This window comes from Dictyostelium discoideum, assembly GCF_000004695.1.
Source record: "Dictyostelium discoideum AX4 chromosome 5 chromosome, whole genome shotgun sequence".
Classification (NCBI taxonomy): Eukaryota; Evosea; class Eumycetozoa; order Dictyosteliales; family Dictyosteliaceae; genus Dictyostelium; species Dictyostelium discoideum.
Window position 1 is genome coordinate 1,790,514 of NC_007091.3, and position 19,389 is coordinate 1,809,902.

General features: G+C 22.3%; 10 protein-coding genes across 10 annotated transcripts in view; 4 read left to right on the plus strand and 6 right to left on the minus strand.

Moving 5' to 3' along the window:
• wdr18 (WD40 repeat-containing protein) overlaps positions 1-1,569 on the plus strand; it is a gene marked incomplete at both ends in the record, with an annotated part of 1,791 nt that extends 222 nt beyond the window's left edge. The window contains 2 exons of the mRNA XM_631516.1: positions 1-1,188; positions 1,297-1,569. The exon at positions 1-1,188 is cut by the window's left edge and continues 222 nt beyond it. Of these exons, the coding sequence (XP_636608.1) occupies positions 1-1,188; positions 1,297-1,569 (1,461 nt within the window). The remainder of the gene's footprint in view (positions 1,189-1,296) is intronic.
• Positions 1,570-1,890: 321 nt separating this feature from the next.
• On the plus strand, positions 1,891-2,814 carry DDB_G0288661 (hypothetical protein; the record flags this gene model as incomplete). The annotated part of the gene is made up of 1 exon (XM_631517.1): positions 1,891-2,814. The coding sequence occupies one exon, from the start codon at positions 1,891-1,893 to the stop codon at positions 2,812-2,814; it is 924 nt and encodes a 307-aa protein (XP_636609.1).
• A 452-nt stretch (positions 2,815-3,266) lies between these two features.
• On the plus strand, positions 3,267-4,111 carry DDB_G0288663 (hypothetical protein; the record flags this gene model as incomplete). Its single annotated transcript, XM_631518.1, has 2 exons — positions 3,267-3,522; positions 3,777-4,111. The coding sequence occupies 2 exons, from the start codon at positions 3,267-3,269 to the stop codon at positions 4,109-4,111; spliced, it is 591 nt and encodes a 196-aa protein (XP_636610.1).
• A 394-nt stretch (positions 4,112-4,505) lies between these two features.
• On the plus strand, positions 4,506-5,209 carry DDB_G0288665 (hypothetical protein; the record flags this gene model as incomplete). Its single annotated transcript, XM_631519.1, has 2 exons — positions 4,506-4,764; positions 4,875-5,209. The coding sequence occupies 2 exons, from the start codon at positions 4,506-4,508 to the stop codon at positions 5,207-5,209; spliced, it is 594 nt and encodes a 197-aa protein (XP_636611.1).
• Positions 5,210-5,729: 520 nt separating this feature from the next.
• DDB_G0288667 (hypothetical protein) lies at positions 5,730-6,170 on the minus strand (the record flags this gene model as incomplete). Its single annotated transcript, XM_631520.1, has 1 exon — positions 5,730-6,170. One exon carries the CDS (start codon positions 6,168-6,170, stop codon positions 5,730-5,732), a length of 441 nt encoding a protein of 146 aa, XP_636612.1.
• Positions 6,171-6,574: 404 nt separating this feature from the next.
• On the minus strand, positions 6,575-7,588 carry DDB_G0288669 (hypothetical protein; the record flags this gene model as incomplete). Its single annotated transcript, XM_631521.1, has 2 exons — positions 6,575-7,154; positions 7,239-7,588. 2 exons carry the CDS (start codon positions 7,586-7,588, stop codon positions 6,575-6,577), a joined length of 930 nt encoding a protein of 309 aa, XP_636613.1.
• Positions 7,589-7,940: 352 nt separating this feature from the next.
• Positions 7,941-9,778, minus strand: DDB_G0288671 (pyrroline-5-carboxylate reductase; the record flags this gene model as incomplete). Its single annotated transcript, XM_631522.1, has 3 exons — positions 7,941-8,872; positions 8,945-9,078; positions 9,189-9,778. 3 exons carry the CDS (start codon positions 9,776-9,778, stop codon positions 7,941-7,943), a joined length of 1,656 nt encoding a protein of 551 aa, XP_636614.1.
• Positions 9,779-10,083: 305 nt separating this feature from the next.
• Positions 10,084-11,281, minus strand: DDB_G0288673 (hypothetical protein; the record flags this gene model as incomplete). The annotated part of the gene is made up of 3 exons (XM_631523.1): positions 10,084-10,151; positions 10,258-10,412; positions 10,533-11,281. 3 exons carry the CDS (start codon positions 11,279-11,281, stop codon positions 10,084-10,086), a joined length of 972 nt encoding a protein of 323 aa, XP_636615.1.
• Positions 11,282-11,833: 552 nt separating this feature from the next.
• Positions 11,834-17,681, minus strand: ugt52 (sterol glucosyltransferase; the record flags this gene model as incomplete). Its single annotated transcript, XM_631524.1, has 2 exons — positions 11,834-16,876; positions 17,631-17,681. 2 exons carry the CDS (start codon positions 17,679-17,681, stop codon positions 11,834-11,836), a joined length of 5,094 nt encoding a protein of 1,697 aa, XP_636616.1.
• A 605-nt stretch (positions 17,682-18,286) lies between these two features.
• Positions 18,287-18,762, minus strand: DDB_G0288675 (hypothetical protein; the record flags this gene model as incomplete). Its single annotated transcript, XM_631525.1, has 2 exons — positions 18,287-18,409; positions 18,490-18,762. The coding sequence occupies 2 exons, from the start codon at positions 18,760-18,762 to the stop codon at positions 18,287-18,289; spliced, it is 396 nt and encodes a 131-aa protein (XP_636617.1).
• Between the last annotated feature and the right edge of the window lie 627 nt (positions 18,763-19,389).

Here is a 19,389-nt window from a genome sequence, read left to right on the forward strand (position 1 = left end):
AATGGATTTTGTACTATTGGTAGTGAATATTTTGCAACTAGTCAAGCTAATAAAGCAATGATTAATATTTACAATTGGAAAAAGGATCAACCAATTTACAAGACCCCAATTCAAGAGAAATCAGGCCCAATCTGTTGTTCATCCGATGGTAATTATCTAGTGATGGGTAGTGCAAGTGGTATGGTTTATTTATGGGAGGTTTCAACCGGTACCCTCTTGAGAATGTGGGAGGCCCATTATAACAAGATCTCATGTATCACATTCACCAAAGATGACTTTTACATTATAACGGCTGGTGACGATGGTATAATCAATTGTTGGAGTTTTGAACAATGTTTAGATAGAGACGTCAGTTTATTACGTGCACGTAATTCATTCTCTGACCATTCTTTAGGTATCACCTCCATCGTTTGCTCATTCGGTGGTTGTAACAGTCGTTTATTCTCAGTATCTTTAGATAGAACTTGTAAAATTTGGGACCTTGTAACTGGTCGTTGTATAAATTCAATTATTTTCCCAACTTATTTAACTTCAGTTTGTTTAGACTCAACTGAAACAACTTGTTATGTTGGTGGTGGTGATGGTATAATCTATCAAACTGATTTAATTCAATTAAATCCACAATCAATTCAATTATTAAATATAAATAATAATAATAATAATAATAATAATCAAAATAAAAATAATAAAAATAATTCATTGGCTGCACAATCATTTACAAATGAAAATGAAGTTGGAAATAAGAGAAAAACATTTAATGGTCATACTAAAGCAATTACATCAATTTCATTATCAATGGATGGTAGTTTATTAATTTCAGGTTCAATCGATGGTAATTGTAATATATGGGATACTTTCTCTCGTCAAATAGTTAGATCAATTGCAAATACAATCAAAGGTAGTATCTCCTCATTAAGTGTATTGATGAATCCAATCGATTCTTTAAATTTCAATGTTAATGGTACTGCTGAAAATAATAAAAAAGCCTCTGATCCAATAGCTCCATTTGAAAAATACTCTTCAAATAATATTGAACGTACAAGTGTACCAATTAAATTAAAGCAAATCGATGATAATGGAAATATTAAAATTACAGTTTCAAATTTACAATCTAGAATTGAAAATACAATAGTTTCAAATGAACAAATTACAAATCATACAAATTTAGAAAATAATAATAAAATTATAGTAAGTATTTTTAAAAAAAAATTATTAATAATATTCATTCAATATAATTATTTTAATATTTTATTAATAAAATAATTAATTTTTTTTTTTAAAAAAAAAAAAAAATAGGAATTAAATAAAACTATTCAAGAATATGAAAAAGAAATTTTACAATTTAAAAAACAAATTCAAAATTTACAAGATAATAATAATACACTTAAATTAACTAATGATCAATTATCAAAACAATTCGTTTTATATAAACAACAACAACAACAACCACAACAATCACAACAACAAAAATCAAAACCAGCTAAAAAACCAGCAAAAGAAATTGAAGAAAAACCTGTTGTTGCTACTCAAGAAACAGTTTCAAATAAAAAACAAAAAACAAAGAAATAAAAATAAAATAAATACAAATTTTAAAAAATAAAATATATTATTTGAATAAATAATCCAAAAAAATATATATATATATTTTTTTTTTAATTAGTTATTATTTATTTAAATTTTTTTTTTTTTTGTTTTTTTTTTGTGGAAAAAAAAAAGGTAAAAATAAAAATTAAAAAGAGATATAAATTAATTTTTATTATTTTTTATATTTTTTTACGTGTTTGAAAAAAAGATAAAAATAAAAAGAGATTTAAAATTTTTTTTATTTTTTTTATTTTTTTTTAATTTTTATTGTTTTTTTATTTTTTTTCAAAAAAAAACACAAAAGGAATGAAGTTTCAAAAGAGAAATATTCAATTGGTTTTAATATTATTACTAATTTTAAATAATTGTTTTATAAATTCTCAAGTTGAGAATTCTAAAAAAGAAAAGGTTGATGTATCTGCTTTAATTCAAAGTTATGGTAGTGAATTATTTAATTATTTAAATAATTGGAATAAAGTTGAAGAGAATAATAATAAAAATAATAATAATAATAATAATAATAATAATAATAATAATAATAATAATAAAAATTCAAAAGTAAAAAATGATGACAGTATAGTTAATACATTTTCAAACTATGGAAATCAAATTTTAAATTATTTAAATATAGGAGATGGTGGTGAAAAACAAAAACAAAATCAAAAAGAAAAAGAAAATCAAAGTGTATTTTCAAAATTTTCTAATAATGTTCTAGGTTTATTCAATTTTGAAAAAACCAAAGATAAAAAAGAAGATGAGGGAATATTACCAAGCATTATTAAAAATATTCAAGATTATGTTAAATGGGGAAAAAATGAAAATAATGAAAGTAGTGGTGATAAATATCCAAATTTTGAAACCCAATCATCAAGTTTCAGTCATTCACCATATGGTGATATCTTTGGAATAAATATTAATGATATTATTGCTTCACCATTATTGAATGAAATATCTGATTCAAGTTTAAACTATTTAAAACAACAATTTGGACTTAGTAATCAAATCATTCAACTTTTAATTCAATTTAGAAATACAATCATTTTTGCAATCACATTTATAATTTTCTTATTTACTTACTTAATAATCTATTATTTAGCATCTATTGGTAATTCTATAGTTATCTCTTTTATTATTGGAGTTCTAACAGTATTCCTCTGGGTAATAATCACTTTATTATTTACCATAGTTATTGGATATAAGAAGAATGGAGAAAAAACTCTTGAGTTATAATCCATAAATAAAAAAAAAAAAAAAAAAAAAAAAACCATAATGATTACATTCATTTTTTTTACAATTTGATATCATTTAGTTTATTTTTAGGCACTTTAATTTTATATTAAAAATAAATAAAATTAAATAATTAAAAAAAAAAAAAAAAAAAAAAATGAAAAAAAAAATGTAAAAATAAAAATATAAAAATAAAAACTTTTGACAATGAAATCGGAAATAAATAAAAAAAAATAAAAATAAAAAATATCTTGTCAAGATATTTTTTATTAGCAGTTATAGTTTTCAAATAATTTATTTAATTTTTTTTTTTTATTAATTTTTTTTTTTTTTTTTTCAAAATTTTCAAATAATTTTTTTTATTAAATTAATATTATTCCACACCCAATTTAAATTTTTTATTTTTCTTTTTATTTTTTTTTTTTCTATTATTTTTTTTTATTTATTTAAATAAAATGTTTAAACAACAAAGTAATGGAGGAGTGGATATTTTAAAGAAAAGAGATAAGGATGAAGATGAAGAAAGTGATGATAAAAAATCCAAATTTTCATTTGAAATACCAAAACCAATATATCCTCCAAGAAAAGATATACCATTTTTACCAACTATAGATATACATAATTATACAATGCTTACAACTGTTATAAAAATTAAACAAAATATACCATTTTCAATATATAATTTAAATCAAAAATCTTTTAAAGATGAAGGTAAGCTTTTAAATTATTCTGAATTATTATTAAATAAATAATATTTTATTTTATTTTTTTTTATTTATTTTTTTTTTTATTTATTTTATTTTATTTTATTTATTTTATTTTATATTATTTTATTTTGGTTGGTACTGTTGGAATCTCTTTTTCTGTTTACTGATGGCTTTTTTTTTTTTTTTTTTTTTTTTTTTTTTTTTTTTTTTTTTTTTTTTTTTTTTTTTGTGGAAAAAAATTATTTTTAAAAAAAAAAGATGGAATTGAAAGATATTCAAATAGATTTACAAAAGTTAAAGAGAAAACAACATCTATTGAATTAAAATTACCAGGTATTAAATATGGTTATTTTCCATACGATTTGGTAGTGAATAAAAAGAAACCAAAAAAGAAAGCACTTATAAATACAAAAACATTAGATGGATTACAAAAAGAAGAGGAAGAAGGAAAGGAAGGGGAAAATGAAGAGGAGGAAGAGGAGGAAGAGGAGGAAGAAGAAGAAGATGGTGATTATGGTGAGGAGGTAGGTGTAGATGATGATGAAGATATGGATGATCCTGATGAAGGTGGTGATGGTGAGCCTGATTTCTAAAAAGTTTCCCAAAAAAAAAAAAATTAAAAAGATAAAATTACAGACAACAAAAAAATAAAAATAAAATAAAAAAAAATAAAATAAAAAAACAAACAAATAATAGAAATAAAAACAAATGGATATAAATAACAAATGTTCCAAAAACAGATCAACAGGTTTTTTTTCAAAAAAAAAAGTCAAAAAAAAAAAAAAAAAAAAAAAAAAAGTGAAAAATGAAAAATGAAAAAAAAGATGGAGGATCGCTTGGTAATTCTTTTAATTTTCGTAAATTTTTTTTTTTATTTTTATAAAAAAAAAAAAAAAAAAAAAAACATAATTTGTTTATATAAAGACGCGTGTATATATTAAATAAGGACAAAAAAAGGTTATTCAGTAATATAATATAACAATAATAATGTATAGAGGACCAAGTAATGGTGGTTTATCGAGTTTAGGTAAAAGAGATAGAGATAATGATGATGACGAAGATGGTGAAAAGAAAGATAAATTATCATTTGATATTCCAAAACCAATATATCCCCCAAGAAAAGATATGCCATCTATACCAATAATTGATAGCGCAAATTATCGTATGATTGAATACGTTATTAAATTAAAAGAAAGCATCCCTTTTTCAATTTACAATCTTAGTAGAGATTCAATAAAACCAAAAGGTACCTTATAATATATTCAAATATATCATTCAAATAATAACAATAATAATAATTATTAATTTCAATTTCAATTTTTTTTTTTTTTATTGTTAAAAATTGATTTAAATTAGATGGTATTGAAAGATATTCAAATAGGTTTGAGAAAAATGATGATACAGGATCAACATTTGAAATAGGTTTAGTAGGTATAAAATATGGTTATTTTCCATATGAATTGGTTGTAAATAAAAAGAAAACAAAGAAAAAACTCAATATGTCAAATAAAACTATTGAGGAATTACAAAAATTAGAAAAAGAAGGTGGTGAAGGTGAAGGTGAAGGTGAGGAAAATGAAGAGGAGGAACCAGAAGAAGAGGATGAAGGTGATTATGATGATGGTGGTGGTGTAGATGATGATTCTGATATGGGTGGTGATTCTGATGGAGATGGTGAAGCTACTTATTAATTTTTTTTTTTTTCAAAAAAATTATTAATAATAATAATAATAATAATAATAATAATAATAATAATAATAATAATAATAATAATAATAATAATAATAATAATAATAATAATAATAATAATAATAATAATAATAATAATAATAATAATAATAATAATAATAAACTTTAAAGCGATCTTAATCATTCACAAAATATCATAGTTTAAACAACGACAAACAAACAAACAAACAAACAAACAAACAAACAAACAAACAAACATTTTATCAACCCCACTGTACATTTTTTTTATTATAAAAAATCATATTTAATACACCCTCCCATTCCTTATTGTATTTATATTATTATAATAGATAATATATTTCATAAAAAAAAAAAAAAAAAAAAAAATGAAAATAAATAATTTTAAAATAAATTATAAAAATAAATAATCGAATGATAGTTTTTGTAATTTTAATAAGCGCCTAATTAAAAATATTTTGCCATACTTTTTATTATTTATTTAATTTTTTTTTTTTTTTATATCTATTTATTTAAACAATACTCTTGGTGGACAGTTTCAACCCATATCATTGTGAATGGGAAAATTGTGGCAATTTCACAATAGTTTGATTGATTTGTACTTTGAATATAAATTGTTTTATTGTTTTCAAAGAAACCAACTCTATATTGGGTTATATTATCATCACATTTCCCAACTACCCATTGTGAAAATTCATTTTGTTGTGGTCCTACTTGTTGATTCCAAAATTTACCAGTTGCTGTTGTTGTGAAATTATTAAATTCAAATTTTGGGAAAGTTACAGCAATTGAATTATATGGTAGACAAGCAACTTCTGCTGTTTTAAAATAATAATAACTTTGATTTTTATATGTATTCTTTAAATCCATTCCACATGGAAATGATAAAACTAAATTATTATAACTTAAAACAACACAAACTAAAAATGCTAAAAATAATTTCATTTTTTTTTTTATTTTATTTTTTTTTTAATTGATTAAATATATTTAAAAAATAAAAACTCTTTTTTTTATATCTTAGAATTTAAATTTTTTAAAACTTCAATTTTTTTTTTTTTTTTTTTTTTTTCTCTATCCACTTATTATTATTTTTTTTTTTTTTTTTCTATAAACACACTTTTTTTTACTCGATTCTGAAATAGGTGGTGTTAACTATAATAAATAAAATTAACCCTTAAAATAATTTTTTTTTTATTAGAATATCATTTTCTATATATATTTTGTTTCCCTTTTATATTTTTTGATAATTTTTTAAAAATTATTTATAAAATATAATAAATATAATAAATATTATTTTAATATAATTATTATATTGTTTTTTTTTTTTTTTTTTTTTGACCAGTATTATTTTATTTTTTAGCATTAAGACCAAACACTTCTACTGTAGATCTATTGTATCCAATTTTACTAAAAAGGTTTTGAGAAATGTAATTATCACCATCAATATATACTAATGGATTAATTCCTTTTTCAAGATAGGAAATTATTAATTTTGATACAACTTTGGTACCATATCCTTTTCCTCTAAATTCTTCTAATGTATTAAATTGGGCAATTCTTCCGTCTGAAAAGCCAATTGCCCATGATACTAAAGTTCCATCTTTTAATTTATAACACCAAGAAAAACCATTTTTAATACTCCAAATTATTTCATCCATTGAAAACATTGTTTTACATTTCCATAGTCCACAAATGTAATATCCCTCATTAATTGATAATGGTACTTCATTTCCATCAATTCTTAATTTAAATTCATTTATTATAGTTTTTTCATTATTACAACCATCGATATTACAAAGAATATATTCTCTATATTCAACATGATTAGGGTCTTCACCAATTTCAATGTTTTGAAAACCATGTGATTTTATTATATCCTTTAGAAGAAATCTAACTCTTTCATCTAATTCAACAAAATTTATTTCATCACTTTTTTATATTTTAATTTTTAATATTAAAATTTTATTATAATAAATGTAAAAATAAATAAATTAATAATAATTAAGTATTTACATTGACTTTTTAATGTGATAATTAATTGAATTTCCATTTTTATTTAAATTACAATTATTTTTAAAATATTCATTAAAAATAATATTATTATAAAAACCAGAACTCCAATTAAAAGATTCTAAAAATACTTTAATTGGATTTAAATTATTATTTACATAAACTTTAAAAACTCCATCATTTATTGTTAAACTAATGATGATATTTGGATCATTGAAATCGTCAGTTATCATTATTGATTGGCCTAATTCAATTTCATTTTCAAATCTTTCTAATTGCTTAAATCCTCCTTTCTTTTTAATTTTTTCCAAAATATTTCTCTTTTCATTATCATTTTTTAAAATATTATCCATTTTTTACTTTTTTTTTTTTTAATGATGGGGTAATTATTTTTTTTTTTTGATATTTAAAGAATAAAAAAAAAAAAATAAAAAAAGGTTCTGTTATAAAAAAAAAAAAAAAAAAAAAAAAAAAATATTTGTGATTAGATAAAAAAAAAAAAAAAATTTTATTTATTTATTTGAATTCACCAGATTAAACACTATTTTTTAATTTTTAATTTTTTTTTTTTTTTTTTGGAAAGAAATTTATTAATTTATTTTTTTATTTATTTTTTTTTTTTTGGGAAAGAAAAATTTTTTTTTTTTTTTTTTTTTAAAAAAAAAAGATATATACATATTAGAAAATAAGAATTTGGTTATTTTATTAATTTATTTGTTCTGTTTTAACCTCGTGTCTTTTTTCATCATGATACATTGAAGAACTATTTTTATTTATTCCATTATGTCTATGATGATGGCTATTATAATTATTATTGTAACTATAGTGTCTACCACCTCTTCTATTATTGTTATAACCTTTCTTATCAATCGTTTGTTGTTGTTGTTGTGGTTGTTGTTGTTGTTCCTTTGGTCTCTCGGCTTCATCAACTACATTTGGTTGTTGTTGTTGTTCTTGTGGTTGTTGTGGTTGTTCTTGTTGTTGTTGTTGTTCTTGTGGTGGTTGTTGTTGTTGTTGTTGATCAGTGTTCTCAGTTGTTGAACTTGGTTGTTGAACTTGTGATTGTTTTTGTGGTTGTTTTTGTGGTGATTTACCATTTCTACTCTCGCTATTTCTTCTTTGATTACTTTGATTAGTGGATTGAGTTTGCTCTGGTTGTTGGGTTTGTTCTTGAGATTCTTGTTGAGTTGGTTGTTGATGTTGTTGATATTGTTGATTGTGGTGATGGTGGTTGTCATAGTTTTCATTGGATCTGTGTTTTCTGTTGTTTCTTCTCTTTTGATCTTGATTATAATAGTTTTGATGTTGGTCATCATGATTGTGATGGTGTTGGTTTTGATGTCCGTAGTTATGTCCTTGATTGTATTGTGATTGTTGGTGTGATTGTTGTTGTTGTTGTTGGTATTGATGTGGTTCTTGTTGTTGAACTTGTTGTTGGTGTTGTTGGTGTTGTTGGTGTTGGTGTTGTTGGTGTTGTTGTTGTTTTAATTGTTGTTGTTTTTTATTTTGTTGTTTTTGAGTATAAAGGGAAGCAGCTTTATCAGAGCTTGTAACAATACCCTTGATCATTGCAGATGAAAAACCTGCATGCTCCATTTGATTTAAACCTGCAATAGTGCAACCTTGTGGGGTGGTTACTAAAATAAATAAAAAAAGAGTGTTAAATATTAGGTTGGTCATACCCTTTGCAAATATATAAATATACATACCTTTATCGATTTCATATTCTGGATGGAAATTATTTTCTAATAATAAAGTAGCAGCACCTTTAGCAGTTTGAGCCGCTATTCTAATTGCATCTTCAGCATGGAATCCAATTTCACAACCTCCTTGAGCAGCAGCTCTGTTTAAACACACAAAAAAAAAAAAAAAAAAAAGAAATTCCCAATATTAATATATTTTTATATATATAAATAAACGAAAAAATAAATTATGTTTGAATTAAATAATTACCTAATGGCTCTACAAAAGAAAGCGATACCACAAGCACATAAAGCGGTAGCAGGAACGATTTGTTCTTCACTTAAAACGATGGACATACCTAAACAATTGAAAATTTTTTTAGCTACTTCTAAAGCATTATCTTTTGCTTTATCCGATGGGGAGTTTGTTGATTTTTGATGAGAGGAACGAATTGCAAGACAAGTCATACTTTGACAATGTTGAATTGCAGTGTTTGGCATTGCACGAACAATTGGTACATCCTTTTCTAAATGTGATCTAATATCTTCGATTGAAGCACCTGACACAACACTAATGATTATATGATTCTCTGTTACTGATTGTTTAATAGAATCTAATAAATCATCCAATTGAGCTGGTACAACACAAACGATTACAATCTTACATCTTGATACTGCATCATGATTTGATGTTGTCACATGATATCCTTCCCTTTTCAATGGTTCAATAGTTGATAAATTTCTTTTAGTCAATACTATTTGATTTGATTTAAATTGTTTTGATGCAACTAAACCTTTTGCAATAGCATTTCCTAAATTACCACAACCTAAAACTGCAACTCCATTATCATAAAGTTTCATTTTGATATTTTTATTTATTTATTTATTTATTTATTTTATTTACAAAATTTTCGAACAATTTATTATTTGTTTATTTATTTATTTATTTTTTTTTTTAAAAAAGAGAAATAAATTTTATAAAAAAAAAAAAATTATCACACACAATGAATTTATTGAAAAATAAAAAAAATTCAAAAAATTTTAAAAAAAATATAAAAAAAAAAAAAAAAACAAAAATAAAAAAAAAAAGATTAAAAAGTGGGAAAAACATTTCCAAAAATAAAAAAAAAAATGAAAAAACAAAGATTTTATTAATAAAACTAAATTTAGTTTATTATTTTTATTATTTTTGGTTGTGGTAATTCCTTAACAAATATAAAAGTTGTATATAAACCTATAAAATAAAGAAATGATTAGTATTGATTTTAATTTATTTTTTCCAAAAAAAAAAAAAAAAAAAAAAAAAAAAAAAAAAAATAAAAAATCAAAAAAAAACCTACCTATTAAATCTAATTGGTTTTGTTCAATCTTTTTAATTCCATTTATATATACACCAGATTGTTTTAATTTACTCTCATAATTCTTTTTATTTTCATCATAAAATTCTGATAAATTTGTTGCTTCTACTAATGTTAAATTATATTTTTTACAAAGGCTATTATTAAAAAAAAAAAAAAAAAAAAAATTAAATTAGTTTTTTTTTTTTTTTTTCTATTTTTAATATTATTTTCTTTTTTAGAAAAATAAAAATAAAAATAATAATAATAATAATTACTTTAAAAATGAAGGAAAATGAACTAAATTTTCAGACAAATTTAATTCTGTTGGAATGGTTAAATTATATTTACAACCGAAAAATGATTGAATTTCCGAATCAAAAGTGATATTAAATAAATTTGATTTAATGATTGGTAAACCAGAAGAAGAAGTTTCTTTTTGAGCTTTATACCAAAGTGCTGAAGAATCAGGCATCATACCAAAAAAAAAACCACCAACTTTTAACCTACTACTTGCATTCTTTATAAATTGTTCTGCTTGAGTCGGATCTGTAAATGAATTTTGTAAACCATCAAAACATGCAATCACATCAAATTGTGGTAATTTAGATATATTTATATTATTATTATTATTATTATTATTATTATTATTTATATTATTATTTGTACTATTATTTATATTATTATTTATATTATTATTTATATTATTATTATTATTGGGAATTGGTTGTAAAAATGATTCAATATTATCTTTATTTAAATCCATTGTAATGAAATCAGCTTCAAATGGTTCATTCTTTGCTTGCCATTTATTTTTAGATTCTGTTGCATTACTTTTTGATGATTCAAAACAATAATACCTTTTTATTTTCGCACGTTCCCATTTTCCTGTATCTAAACCAATTGCACTATAAATCTCTGCCGCTGTATCATTCTCTTCAACCAATTCTGTTATTAATATAGTTTTCACCCATGCTTGATATGCTTTAAATTGCCACACTGATGTTTTTTGAGGCAAAAAATTCATTTTAAGTCTCTCTATAGTATATATATATTTACAAGTCGCTAAAAAAAAAAAAAAATAAAAAAAAAAAAAAAATGAAAAAATAAAAATAAAAATAAAATGAAAATAAAAAAAAAGATAAAAATTTGTCAAGTGTTTCAGAGGGGAAAATGAAGAACAATTATTATTTTTAATTTGTTAAAAATGCGAAAAAAAAAAAAAAAAAAATAAAAAAAAATTTCAAAAAATTTTAAAAAAAAATGAAAAAATGAAAAAATGAAAATCATGATAGTTTTATATAACTGTTTGATATTAAAAATTAATTCTTTTTATTTTATATCAAAATAATAACAAAAATAATAATAAAATTTTAATAATAATAAACTAATAATAAATTCAAAAAATAATATTTTTGATTAAAAAAAAAAAAAAAAAAAAAAAAAAAAAAAAAAAAAATTGAAAAAAAAAAAAATGAAAAAAAAGGGAAAAATGGAGATTTTTTTTTTTTTTTTTTTTTCAAATATTATTTATTTATTTATTATTATTATTATTTTTAATTTAATTAATTTAATTAATTTAATCATTTAAAATAAAACTATTTGAACTTGGATTTGATTGAAGATCATTAAAACATTTATCGCAAACTCTAACTGGAGTATTAATTCTATATTTTTTAATTGGACATTTATGTGATGTGCAAGATTCACAAAATATTTTACCACAACAATGACAATGGACACGTGCTTTCATTACATGTAATAGTGTGAATGGTTGTTTACAACCCATACAACTATTTGGAGCTGAAGAAAATGGAATCTCTCTTGGTGGTATAAAACTGAATGGTAAATAACGATGAATGAAATCAATTGCAGTTTTTACACCATCCTCTCTCTTTAAGAGATGTGACATTTTGTTAACTTTTGCTCTAACTGATGGTTCGTTCAATATTGAAATGATATGAGATGACAAAGATTTAGCAGTTAATATATCGAATGGTATCGATGTACCAATACCAGTTTGTTTAATTCGTTCACCCCAAAAGAATTGATCACCAAAAAATGGTACCACTATAGTTGGTTTGGCAGCAAGTAAACTTGCAGCAACTGTACCAGCACCACCATGACTAATTACTAATGATACTTTTTCAAATAACCAACTATGATCAACTGGTTTCTTTAATAAATAAATTCTATTTGATTGTAATGATGATTTATTTGAATCTGAATTTTCTCCATTATTATTATTGTTATTATTATTGTTGTTATTATTATGTTCATCAATACTTAAACCACCCCAACCTTGTGAAATGATTGCTCTTTTACCAGATAATTTAATTGCTTCAATTAATAATAAAGATAAAGCAGTTGGATTATCAATTACAATTGAACCGAAACCAATATAGATTGGAATATCATCATTTTCAGTTGAAGATTCCTCATTGAGGAATTGAATTAAATCATCAGGTGGAGAATCAGAATTGGCTTGATTTTTCAAAGTCCAATAACCAGTGATTGCAATTTCACCGGACCAATCTGGTGGTTTTGGTACTAAATATTTGCTAAAACAATAGAGATAAGGCATTCTATAGGTTTCATTGATTGATACAGAAGAATTCCAAGGTGGTATTTTCAAAGTTTCGGTACGCCATTGATTGATTTGACCACTAATAGGTTGCCATAAAACTTTCTCCATCATTACATGAGTTGCCAAATTGAAAACTCCACCCATTTGATGGGATGCAAATGGTGCGAATGGATTTGGATAGGTTCTAGTCCTAGTGAATGGCATAGTGAATGCATTAAAGAATGGAATTTGTAATACTTCACCAATATGTGGACCAGCAAAACAACCAGGTGTTGCAATCAATACTTGAGTATTACTATTTTGAACGGCTTTCCAACATGTTAATAAAAGGTCATCAATGAATGATCTAAATCTACTTAGGGCCTCTTTAATGAATTTTGGTGTGAAAATACCATTTCTAACACAAAGATCCATTAATTCCCTTGGATCACCACCCAATGGTTGATAATTTAATCCAAACTCTTTACTAATTAAATCTCTATACAATTCATGAGTTGCCAATGTTACATTATGACCATACTCTTTCAATCCTAATGATAATGCAATAAATGGTTGAATATCACCTCTTGATCCAATTGTTAATATTGTTATTCTTAAAGGTTTAACTGGTAAAATTGGTGAATTAACTAAACTTGAAAATCCTGGTGATTGAGTTATTGTTAATGGTGTTAATAATCTTGGTGATATTAAATTTGTTGTAGTCGTTGATGTTGTTGTTGTCGTTGTTTTTGGTTGTTGTTGTTGTTGTTGTTGAGCACTATGAATTTTTAAAATTGGTAATGATTTTATAGACCTTTTAATTTTATCTACATCTTCTTCAACATTTCCAATGAAACTATTACTTTTATTTGTATTATTTGTATTATTATTATTATTATTATTATTTGAATTATTTTCACCATCAATAATTTCTTGAATATCATTATATACTACAGTTGATGGTAAAGTTGAATGAATGGTTGGTGATGTAATGGTTGGTGTTGTACTTGAAGGTGTTGTACTTGAAGGTGGTGTACTTGAAGGTGGTGTAATTGAAGGTGATGCAATAGATGGTGAAATCGCTAATGGTGAAGTAATTGTTGGTGAACTTGAAAGTGAATTTGAGGAATTTGATTTCTTATTATTAGCTTTTAACCAAGTTTCATATAAAATTTGATAAACTCTATTTCTATGAATAAAAGATGCAAATTGAAATTCATGATGACTTGCAGTAGTAATTTTAATACCATTTGGAATAAAAGCTGAATATTTTTTAATTTCAATAACCTGTGATAATGGTATGACGATGGTTCTTTTCTGGAAACCAAATTTTGATCTAAAACAAATATTATTATTACTAATATAAAGGAAACCATACTTTAATTGAGCACCTTTAAAATTTGTACAATTAAACCAAGTTATTAAAACTTCATCAGCTGGTAAACCAAGTTTATTCTTTATTTTTATACTTTCTAAAGGTGTAAATATACTACCCTCACTATTACCATTAATATTTAAATCGCTATTATTATTATTGGGTGATGATGATAATAATGATGATGACGATGATGATGAAGATGAGGATGAAGAATCTAATAAAGTTTTTGGAATTTGTTTCCAAGTTTCTAAAATTAAATTATAAAAACTATTTATATTATTTAAAGAACCAAAAATCCATTTATGATCCAATGTAATAATTTTAACACATTGATTAAAGAATAATAAGAATCTTTCTTTTGTAACACTAACGATATCTTCAATTGGAATTAAGGCTTTTTTCATTAAAACTTCTTTAACCTTATATTGATTATTATTAACCATTACCACTGAATTATCATGTTGACTCTGTTTTGGATAATCAAAATCTGATTCAGAATCTGTATCGGAATCTGTATCTAAATCACGATCATACGTTGTTGATGTTATTGATGAACTATTGGGTTGTTGTTGTTGTTGTTGTTGTTGTTGTTGTTGTTGCTTATCTAAAGGTGATGGATTAAATGCTATATATGATTTTGTTATATAAACTATACCTTCAACATTTGAATCATATGAATAATAATACAATGAACAATTTTGAAACATAATTACAGTTTCATCTAATGGTAATAATGGGAAAATATCATGAAATGTTGAATTGATACTTGAATTCTTTTGAATAATTATTGTTTTTTCATGTGTCGTTGATGATGTTGATGATGTTGATGATGGTGGTGGTGGTATTGCTGATGATGATGAAGTTGAAGGTATTATAGTTGTTGGATTTGATGTATGTGGTATTACAATATTATTATTATTATCATCTAATTGTAGTGATGATGATTGTTGTTGTTGTTGTTGTTGTTGTTGTGAATTTTGAGGATCTAAATGACTTGATGATTTTGATCTAAATAATGGTATTGGTATTGATTTTGGAATTGGAATTGAAAAATTTGGTAAAGATGGTATTGGTATTTTCCAAGATCTAATACCACTACTAATTGTTTGATAAGTTGATTTATGTTCTTTTTCATCATGTTTTGGTTCATCAATTGGTGGTATTTGACCAACGGTTGAAAAGAAAATCTTTGGATTTGAACGAGCTAAACTTGTTGAAATTACATTAAAGAAAGTTTCAATATCATCGATTGAATCAAAGAATAAAACATCGTAATCGGTAGTATAAACTTTTAGAGCATCACGGTTATCGGATTTTCTATCGATTGTAATTGCATAGATATCAGATTCAGGTATAATTAAAACACTATCCAATGAGGAGAAATATAATGTACCCTCGGTCGTTGCATATAAAACACCTTCATAAGAGAACTCCTCATCTTGATAAAACACACATGGAGTTTCAATTAAAAGATTAACACCTTGAGATAATTTAAAAGTTTTTTGAAATTCCAATAGACGCTGTTGTTTCTCTGGCTCAACTACTGTCACACCCCTATTTCTATTCCAAAGTTTAATTAACAATGAATAGACCTCATTGGAAGAGGATGAAGGTGTCACTAAACAATTCTCACCCTTTTTCAGTGTCAAACATAACGAATCAAAGAATAGGGCTGCATTTGACTCCATTGTGATTGAAACTATATCACCAATGGGTATTGTGACATTTAGATTCTTTTGCATTCTATTGATTTCATGATACCAATGCTCCAATTGTGGTTCAGTATCTAATTGAATTAAATGAATTGAAGTATTGGTCATAATTTGCAAACAAAATGGTTTGCCTGTTTCTTCGGGATCCAATTTATCAACGGTGACAATTTTCGATAACAGTATGGTACCATTTGGATAATGAGTTTCCTTTAGAATTGAACTTTTATACCAACTTATTGAATCTGGTGTTAAAACGAACCAATATTTCTTCCAAAAGAAATCACCCTTCTTATAAAGATAATTCTCTAAAACATAATCACTATCAACCTGTTGTTGTGGTAAAAATATTAAATAATTTGATGTAATCACTAAATTGGCACATGTCAAATGGTTATACAATAATGAACATTCACAAAATCCATAAATTTCTCCAGGTTCCTTTATCTTTGTAAAAGATTCAGATTTTGATAATTCATTCAATATTTCTTGTCTTAATTGTTTATTCTCTTCTTCATTCTCTGGTATCATCAATGGTGGTGGTGTTGTTGTTGTTGTTGTTGTTGTTGTTGTTTTTATATTTGATAAATCTGTACTTTTATTTAATTCAATTAATGATCTTTTTTCTTTATCTTCTTCATCATTATTCGATTTATAATCTGGATCAAAAATATATACATGAGGTGGAACATAACCAGATTCATAAATTTGTTGTTGATGATATTGTTGATATTGTTGAATTTGATGTTGTTGTTCTGTTGATAATATTGATTGTGGTGATTGATGAATTTTTAAAATGCTACTACTATTATTGTTGTTGTTGCTATTATTACTATTATTACTTATACCATCGTTTGCATTGGTTGAATCGAAATCATTAATTATTCCATTATTAATTTTATTTTCATAATTTGAATTTGACCTATTACTACTACTACCAACTGAGCTTAAACTATCTGAATGTGAAATCTTTTTAAGTTTAATTTCGGTGGAATAAAAATCATTAATATTATTATCGCTTATATTATAAAATGTTGAATAATATTTTTTCATTATATTTTTAAAAAAAAATAAAAAAAATAATAATAATTAACAAATAATAAAAAAATAAATAAATAAATAAATAAATGAAGAATTTATAAATATATATATTTTTTTATTATGATATTATTATAATGATTTTATTTTTATTTCTATTTTTATTTTTATTATTGATATTGATATTGATATTATAATTAATTGTTTTGAATAATAAATAAAAAAAAATAAAAAAAAAAACTAATTTTAAAAGAAATTAAATATAAAAAATAAAATAAAATAAAATTATATTAATTGTAAAAAATTAGTTATTATAGCTATATTATTTTTACAGATAATTAATTATTATTATTATTTTTTTTTTTTTTTTTTTTTTTTTTTTTTTTTTTTTTTTTTTTTTTATCTTATTATGGTTTTTATTCAATTTATTTAAAATAATTTTATAGATAGGGAAAGAAAAAAAAAAAAACTATACGTGTAAAAAAAAATAAACAAATTTTATATTTACTATCCACAACAATGAACATTGATCTTTTAGATCGACTATAAAAAAAAAACAAAAAAAAAAATATAAAATATTTTAAAACACAAATTACAACATATCACGATAACAATGACTCTTTGAAAATGGTGAAATAAATAATAAAATAGCAATAGTAATTGTAATATAATATTGATAACTTACCTGTCTTAATAATCTTGATGTTGTTAAACTATCAGATGTAAATTCGTCCATTCCTTTAATTTCCTTTTATGATGTATATTATATATATATATATAAATATATAATACTTTAAATTTATACGCTAATATTACAATTTTTAAAAAATAAAAAAAGTAAAAAAAAATAAAAAAATAAAATTAAACAATGGACTTTGTGGGGGTGTTTTAAAATTATTAAAAAATTTAAAAAAAAAAATAAAATAAAATAAAATAAAATAAAATGAAATAATTGTGTGTGTGTTTTTTATTTGTTGAATAAGGTGGAAAAAAAAATTTTTTTTTTTTCAATTTTTAAAATAAAATTTTTTTTTTTTTTTTTTTTTTTTTTTTTTTTTTTGAATTAAATTAAATTTAAATTATTTTAATTAGATGGGTTTTTACTTATTTTTTTTACTTTTTTTTTTTTTTTTTTTTTTTTTTTTGGCAATGAAGACGTTTCGGTTTTCATTGAAAAATTTTCATATGATTAATTTATTTAATTATGATTTTGATTGTGATTATGTGATAATGATGATGACATTACATACCACCAATTTTTTATTTTTTTTTTTTTTATTTTTAATTTTATTTTTTTTTTTTTTATTATTATTTTTTTTTTTTTATGGGTTGAATAAACTTTTATTTTTTTGATGTCTCTTTTTGTAATTTTTCTAAATATTCCTTTTCTTGATTTTCCCAATATTCCATGTATGATTGTTTATTACTATAAATATAATATTTCAAATATCTATCAAATTTTCTCTAGAGTAAAATGAATAATTAATAAATATTTTTTTTTTTTTTTTTTTTAAAAAAAAAAAGTTATTTTATTTAAAACTTACATCATTTACTTTTACACATTCATGAAATTTATTGGCTTCTTCAAAACAAAAATATGTGTGGAAAAATGATAGTTTTTTTTTACATTCTTCATATTCTATTTTTAAATCATAACATGATGCTTCAACCTGAAACTTTTTTTCTCCACTTTTTAAATTTTTTATATCTTTTGAAACTTGATCAAACTCCTCTGGATATAAATTGATAAAATCTTTATAATAATCTGTGAATGAAAATTTTGGTTCTTTGAATCTATATTTATCGTTTTCTGTCATTGTGTTATTTAAAAAAAAAAAAAATAAAATAAAAAAAAAAAAATAAAAAATAAAAAAAAAAATTCTGAAAAAAAAAAATAAAAAAAAATAAAAAAATTAAAAAAAAAAAAATAAAATATTTGGTAATTATATATATTTTAAAACCCTTCAATTATTACCCTTTTTTGTGTTCAAGAAAAAATTTCCTAAAAAAAATTTCAAAAAAAAAAAAAAAATAAAAATAAAAATAAAAAATAAATTACCAACAAATATTTTTTTTCATAATTTTTTTTTTTTTTTTTTTCGGAATCATAAACAAAATTAAATTATTAATCAAATAAAAAAAGATAATAATAATAATAATAAAAAAAAAATAAAAAAAAATTAAATTAAAAAAAATAAAAATAAAAATAAAGAAAAATAAAAAAAAAAAATAAAAAAAAAAATTAAATTAAAAAAAATTAATAAAGGGTTTGTATTAAATTTAGCTTTTTTTGAAAAAATCTACAAATATCGTATTTTGTTGATTGAAAATCAAAGAAAAGTTTTCTTTTAAATTACATTTTTTTTTTTTTTTTTTTTTTTATTTTTATTTTTATTTTTTATTTTTGCACCGATCTTTTCCACAAAACAAAAAAAAAAAAAGGG